The sequence below is a fragment of the Trachypithecus francoisi genome, unplaced genomic scaffold (assembly GCF_009764315.1).
Source record: "Trachypithecus francoisi isolate TF-2019V2 unplaced genomic scaffold, Tfra_2.0 Lachesis_group2, whole genome shotgun sequence".
NCBI classification, from domain to species: Eukaryota; Metazoa; Chordata; class Mammalia; order Primates; family Cercopithecidae; genus Trachypithecus; species Trachypithecus francoisi.
The window spans coordinates 40600672-40608142 of record NW_022681465.1 but is presented as its reverse complement, the minus strand read 5'-3'; the positions used below and the strand labels follow the sequence as shown (position 1 = coordinate 40608142).

Sequence of the window (7471 nt, the reverse complement as noted above, 5' to 3'; positions counted from 1 at the left end):
TGTCTTGCATTTATTAATGAAAAAGTGAAGAAATTTCTTTATATATCTGCCTCTCTCTCTCTCTATATATATATATATGTATGTGTGTATATATATGTGTGTGTATATATATATAAATCTACAAATAACGAAAGAGGAATCTACATAAGGTACATGAGTGAAGTAGGCCAGTTGCAATATATTAAAGAATGACAGGAACTCTAGCAAGTTGGAGAGCACTTACTCTGTCTAAAAATAATAGCTACTATGTATGTTCAGGTGACTAGCATATATATATAATATGTTCATGACTAACATATATATATAATCCATTATTATCAAAAATTCCATTTTTCAAGAGAAATGCCTCTATTTTTAAGCTTTAGCAACTAGTTCAAAATAGTTCTCAAACTATGTGAGATGCCTGTGGAGCAGATATGACCTAGTGGTCAGTTTGCAACTTCTAATCTCAATGTTTGTAGAAAGTTTAACTTATGCATATTTAAAATATATTTCCCTTGTGCTCATTATGTACCAGAATTATAAGCAATTAAGAGCCAAACCATGCAAAATAAGAGAATACAACAGCTTCCATGAAAACATATCCAACGTAATTTGACCTAGGCGCTAAATTCAGAAGTACTTCATAAATGCTAGTTTCCTATACAATTAAAAATTGTCGGCCAGGTGCGGTGGCTCACACCTGTAATCCCAGCATTTTGGGAGGCTGAGGTGAGTGGATCACCTGAGGTCAGGAGTTTGAGACCAGCTTGGCCAACATGGTGAAACCCCTTCTCTACTAATAACACAAAAATTAGCCAGGTGTGGTTGCGTGCGCCTGTAATCCCAGCTACTCGGGAGGCTGAGGCAGGAGAATCACTTGAACCCGGGAGCCAGAGGTTGCAGTGAGCTGAGATCACGCCATTTCACTCCAGCCTGGGCGACAAGAGTGAAACTCCATCTCAAAAAAAAAATTGTTTTACTTTTCTAGATATAAATATTAAATGTAGAGCCTAATATTGAGCAGTAAATTTATGAAAAATAAAAACGAACTATTCATGATATGCACTCTACTACAACAAGGACTAATTTCTAATCACAGAACTTTTGTAAGCTTGGCAATAGGACCTTTGCTTCCAACTTAGGCTCCTTCCTTGGCTTAGGGAAGAAAAGTGACAACTTCTCCCCTAATACAGAACAAGTTTACCTTCTAAGTAAATTTTTGATTAATGGTCACTTCTATAATTTTTTTACTGTATGAAACATCTCCTTTTATTGCTATTAATAACCCACATGCAGCATCATTGAGTCTATAATTGAAGGGATTTTCATAGCAGAATTTCACTTAAGAGCTTAAAATGCAGTATGTTTAGTGATGATATGGTATCCAATGAAAAAGTAAGAAATATTAAAGTAATGCAATAGTAAGTATCCTTTGTAACCAAGTATCATGCTAAGACAAAAGGCTAATATCCCAAGTAATCCCAAATAACTCTTACAAATAAATAAGAAAATAATCAATTTTTTTTTTCAAAATGGGCAAAGGATATGAACAGGCAAGCCACAGAAGAATATGATAATATGAAGGTATGAGAAGATGTCCAACTTTACTGTTAAATAAATAAAAATTAAAGAAACCCTTAGCTACTGTTTTCAAGATTGGCAAAGAGTAAAGTGATTGATAATATTGGGCTGGCAAGGGTGGAGAAAAAGTGCACTCTTACACATTATTGGTGAGTCTATAAATTGGTACAATGATTTAGATGGCAATTTGAAAACATCTGTTAACATTTTTAAATGTAAATATCTTTTGATCCTGCAATTCATGGCTAGAAATTTATATTACAGGGGGAAAAATACTCCCCAAGTGTGCAAAGATATATGAACAAGAAGGCTCATTACAGCATCATTTGTTACAGTTTAGAAAAAAAAAAAAAAGGAAAAGAAACACTAAAACCAGAAAACACCCAAATATAAGGAATTGATTGACTAAATGGTATTAACCAGACCACTCCCTCCACCACACAATGCTGGATAGCCCTTTAAAAAGAACACAGAAAGATGTCCAAGATACACTGTTATGTGAAAAAGACAAGTTTAAAAGCAATATGGATATGATCCACTTTTGTCATAAAATGTTTTAACTAAGTTAAACATAATATGCATATACTGTCTGCCAAAAAAGGTAAGAATTTACAACAAACTTACTGGATTCTATTTTTTAAAAAAACTTCTGTTGTCTACATTAAGGATTTATGAAAGCTTTTATATTTTTATATAATATTTTTGTTTCTACTAAAAATATTTTATAAAAACAACAAATATAATAGGCTGAGTCTTTGTAATGAACTAAATAAATGATTTTAGGGAGTGTTAAATTAGGAATTAATACAGACTAACAGTCAAGTCATCTCCCTTTTTGCTCTACAGACATGGCTACAAAAGCAGAGGACACATAGCAACTGAAAAAAGTATATATATTTTCTCCTTGTTCTAAATGTTCTAAATTAATTAATTAATGTTCTAAAATGTTCTAAATTAGATTGTAGTTCATATAATAGTGTAAAATCAGGCCAAAAAGTTTTCCCAGAATAGACCTTTCATTGTTATTGGCCAGGACAGTAACACGTGGGGCAGTAGATCAAAGGATCAAAGAATCCTCTACCACCACTCTCCTACTTGGGATGCCAAATTGAGGTGTTCACAGGTTTGCACAGACTACAGTCAAAGAACTATGCTCATTGAGCAGGTGGACCCAGGGTTCTCAGAGTCTAAAGCTTATGATGTTTCAGTTTGTTATTGACGTACTGTCTTGATGCCAGATGAGTTAGCACACAAGTCTATAAGAATATTCCTGGAAGCCCCTGCTACATCAGGACAGCCAGTAGTAACTCCATACAGAAGTGACTGTGAACAACATGAATATATCCCTGCAATCCAAATGTATCCCCAACTCAACTTCTCTTTGTCCACAGCCACTCCAGCACCACCTGACATCAAGGGAAGTGGGAGTGAAAAGAGGCAGTGGTCTTAATAAGCAGTATTCATCAATTATGTTTAAAATGTCTTACTTCTGTAAATTTGACAATGATCTTGTAAATACATGGCTAGGGCTAATGCAAGCAGGAGCCCCTGAAACTTAAAGGCCATTGTTTCACAGTATATTCAAGGGTTTCACCTCTATTCAAGGGACCAGTGGAGCACTGGGCCTCCCTTCCCTTGCATTTATTTTGACAGAAATCCAAAAAGATAAATAAAACTATCCTCCTAAAGAAGCTCAATATACATGGCACTTTATTCCATATCAAACAATATTACTTAATCCTTTGAGAAACGTCAGACTTCTTTTCCTAGAAATATAGGATGATTGAGCACTGGAGAATCTGCAATCCAGATCCACACTACAGACTTGAGGCATACGTTAAAATATTCTCAGGTAGTTTTTACTTTAAGTACAAACACAATTTAAACAGTCTTGGATAGTTAAGGGTTCTGCTGCCCTTAAATTTCCTGTTGTTTCCTTCCTATTATCAACACTTGCTCTTAGAAAACATAGAGGAAAAGCCCCTTGACATTAGTTTTGACAATGACTTTTTGGATATAACACCAAAAGCACAGGCAACAAAAGTAAACAAGTGGGATTACATCACATTAAAAAGTTTCTGCACAGCAAAGGAAACAATCAGCAAAATGAAGGAACCTATGAAATGGGAGAAAATATTTGCAAACCGAATATCTGATGGGGAACTAGTATCCAAAAGCATATAAGGAACTCAACAACTCAATAGCCAAAAGCACAAATAACCTGATTAAAAAATGGGCAAAGGACCTGAATAGACATTTTTCCAAGAAGATATACAAATAGCCAACAGATATATAAAAACTCAAATGACAACAGGTGTTGGTGAGGCTGTAGAGAAAAGGGAACCCTCGTGCACTGTATGCGGGAGTGTAAATTCTTTTTTTTTTTTTTTTTTTTTGAGACGGAGTTTCACTCTGTTGCCCAGGCTGGAGTGCAGTGGAACAATCTCGGCTCACTGCAAGCTCCACCTCCTGGGTTCACGCCATTCTCCTGCCTCAGCCTCCCTGAGTAGCTGGGACTACAGGTGCCCGCCACCAAGCCTGGCTTATTTTTTGTATTTTTAGTGGAGATGGGGTTTCACCATGTTAGCCAGGATGGACTCGATCTCCTGACCTCGTGATCCGCCTGCCTCGGCCTCCCAAAGTTGGGATTACAGGTGTGAGCCACTGTGCCTGGCCCGGGACTGTAAATTCTTACAGCCATTAGGGAAAACAATACGGAAGCTGTTCAAAAAACTAAAAATAAAACTATCACATGATCCTGCAATCCCACTTCTGGAAAATAAAGTGAAAACAGTATGTCCAAGAGATATTTGCACCCTATGTTCACTGTAGCATTATTCAAATAGCCAAGATGTGGAAACCACCTAACTGACAGAAGAATGGAAAAGGAAACTGTCATCTATGTATCTATATTCAAGCTTACAAAAGAAGGAAATCTTGCCATTTGTGACAACATGAGTGAATTTAGAGGGTATTATTCTAAGTGAAATAAACTAGTTACAGAAAGCCAAATACTACACAATCTCACTTACATGTGGAATAAATGGAGAATAGAATAGTAGTTGCCAGAACTCACAGAAATAAACAGAGAATAGAACAGTAGTTGCCAGGGGCTGGGAGCTGAGGCAAATGGAAGATTTCAGTCACAGGATACAAACTCTAAAGTTAAAATGAATAAATTCTGGAGATCTAATGTACAGCATGGTGATCATACTTAATAATGTACTGTCGGGACGGAGCAAGATGGCCGAATAGGAACAGCTCCAGTCTCCAACTCCCAGCATGAGCGACACAGAAGACCGGTGATTTCTGCATTTTCAACTGAGGTACTGGGGTCATCTCACTGGGGAGTGACCAGCCTGACCAACATGGAGAAACCTCGTCTCTACTAAAAATACAAAAAAATTAGCTGGGTGTGGTGGTGCGTGGCTGTAATCCTAGCTACTCAGGAGGCTGAGGCAGGAGAATCACTTGAACCCAGGAGGCGGAGATTGTGGTGAGCCGAGAGTGCGTGATTGCACTCCAGCCTGAGCAACAGGAGTGAAACTCCGTCTTAAAAATAATAATAATAAAATAAAACAAAAAAACAAAAAAAAACCTTTAAACTTCCAAAAGAAATTCTGGCCATTGTTTTAGAGTTTCTGGAATCTTATAACACTGATTCATCTTGAATTTCCTTTGCTTTAGGCATATTGTTTAACACCATTCACCTTTATTAATTAGTATTAAATGACAATGTTAAGAACACTTAGCTTAGCTCTGGCACAAAGTAAGCTCTATAAAAATTATGTAAGTAGAAATGATCTGAGGCTCACGGTAACTGGGCAGTAATTTGACAAGAAGGCAACGAAAGTTAAGAGAGAATGTGTGCACATAAATGCAAAAAAGAATGACCTGAGACAGTATCAACTCAGGTGTTTTTCCAACCCTCCAGTCTAGAAAAACCTGTGTTTGAGGTCCCTGGAAGGCAGAATTTGGCAAGGAAGTCAAAAACCCTTTGATTATGGTCCTGAAGCAAAGGGTAATCTTGTGAAGCAAGTGACACTCCAGAAAACAGATGGAGAGCAAGAACTGAATACAAAGCATTTAGGTGGATGGAGCCAATTCATTCTGGAAGAAAAAGCTGAAGTGTTCTCCTGAGGAAATGCGAGCATGGAGACAAGGGCTACGCAGGCAGCCTTTTGAAGTGCATCTGTGGCTAAGTCTGTGGACCAGGTTGTTAAAATCACTGAATCAGATTGACAGTTATGAAGATAAGGAAGAAATGAGCAGAGAATGGCATGTGTTGAAACTTGCTGAAAAAATAAAGGGAAGAATCATCATTGGAATGATATAGTAGTTTGAAAATCTGAATAAACATTAGGATTTCTTTGGCATACCTTTAAAATGCAGAGTCCTAGGGCTGTCCCCATCCTTAAAGATTCTGATTGCATAGGTATGAATGATTATAATGTTCAGACAGATTTGGGAAATACCAGATCAAAGTTCAGTTCAGTTATTAACCTCTGAAGTACAACTATAGAATATTATCAATTTATATTATCTTAAAAAGTAACATCCTGACGCCACTGCTTTCGAAAAGTCACATACATAAATCATATAACCATGTATTTTCTGTACAATAAATAATATATGTAAATGTCTGAAAATATTTTTAAAACCACAAATCCAAAGTGACTTTCTTCAAATACGTAAAGAGCTTAAAAAATAGATAACTGTGCTTTCAAGTTTTAAAATTTGAAATTTAGAAATTATGTCTGATATTGATATTATAAAGAAAACAAGACACTGTATTTTTGTTTTATTTCAGAAAGTTCAAGTCTTTCCATCATAATTGAAGGAACTGCATGATCAATTAAATATTATCAGCATTATTTTCCATTAATGTTTTTAAATGCATTCACACACCTGAGTGTTTGGAATTATATAAACATATCCATTAGAGTCTAGACTCATCAACATTTATATTATCCTTTTTCAATAGAATCTGAGATGAATCACTAGATAAATAGGTTACAAGATTATTTGGATTTTATGATGAGTTGGTTTGCCAACTTTAGAATTCATAGGAGGAATTAAATCTTTTGATTTTTAACAAAAGAAAATTGTGCATTGTGCTAATCTACTTTTGTATATTACATAGAAAATGGCTATTAAGGCTTTATTGTAAGGGATTACAGTAAAAGATATTCTATTGGGCACCATGCAAGATGCAGAAAATAATGGTTTACAAATAACGTTAAGCAACCAAGGCAATAATGGTTTTCCTTTCATTCTGGTTTTCCCAGTTTTTTTTTTTTTTTTTTTTTTCAGATTAAAATCAGGTTTGGAGTTAACGGAAAATTGCATTGCTAACTTCAAAACTTCAACTTCTTTAGATTCCTTTAGAAAAGGAATAAATATAGTTTAAAAAAACGTTGCTTTGGGAAGAAGTCTTGATTTACTGCTTCATTCTTACAGCTTTTTCTTTGCTTCCTTACTAAAATAATCCAATGTTATTGTGAGGACAATCTCTGATTCAGTTCCAGTGCTCTTGTATCTCCATGAGTTTTGGCATTATTTACCAGCACCTATGGGAAATCACACACAGGAACATTAGCATTTTGTTTATTAATAATATCTGTATTTTGATTCATTGAAGCCAAGTAATCCAAGGGCGGCAGTCTTGAAAAGGCAACATTAAACTACACTAGGAAAAGTGACTCTGTGCGGTCTTTCAGTCATTTTTGCAGATATAAATTGTTCAAACAAAGCTAACATCAGAGAGATGCACAATTCATTCAAATTAGTATAGATGCCAACATTCCACTTTTTTTTTTTTTGAGACGGTGTCTCGCTCTGTCACCCAGGCTGGAGTGCAGTCGTGCGATCTCGGCTCACTGCAAACTCCGCTTCCCGGGTTCGAGAG

General features: G+C 35.9%; 1 protein-coding gene across 4 annotated transcripts in view; it reads right to left on the bottom strand.

Moving 5' to 3' along the window:
• Window positions 1–6351: 6351 nt before the first annotated feature.
• TTC37 (tetratricopeptide repeat domain 37) overlaps window positions 6352–7471 on the bottom strand; it is a 98820-nt gene continuing 97700 nt past the window's right edge. For all 4 annotated transcript variants that reach the window (XM_033179097.1, XM_033179096.1, XM_033179098.1 and 1 more), the window contains one exon: window positions 6352–7133. In XM_033179097.1, coding sequence (XP_033034988.1) covers window positions 7059–7133 — 75 coding nt within the window. In that variant the 3' untranslated portion in view covers window positions 6352–7058. The remainder of the gene's footprint in view (window positions 7134–7471) is intronic.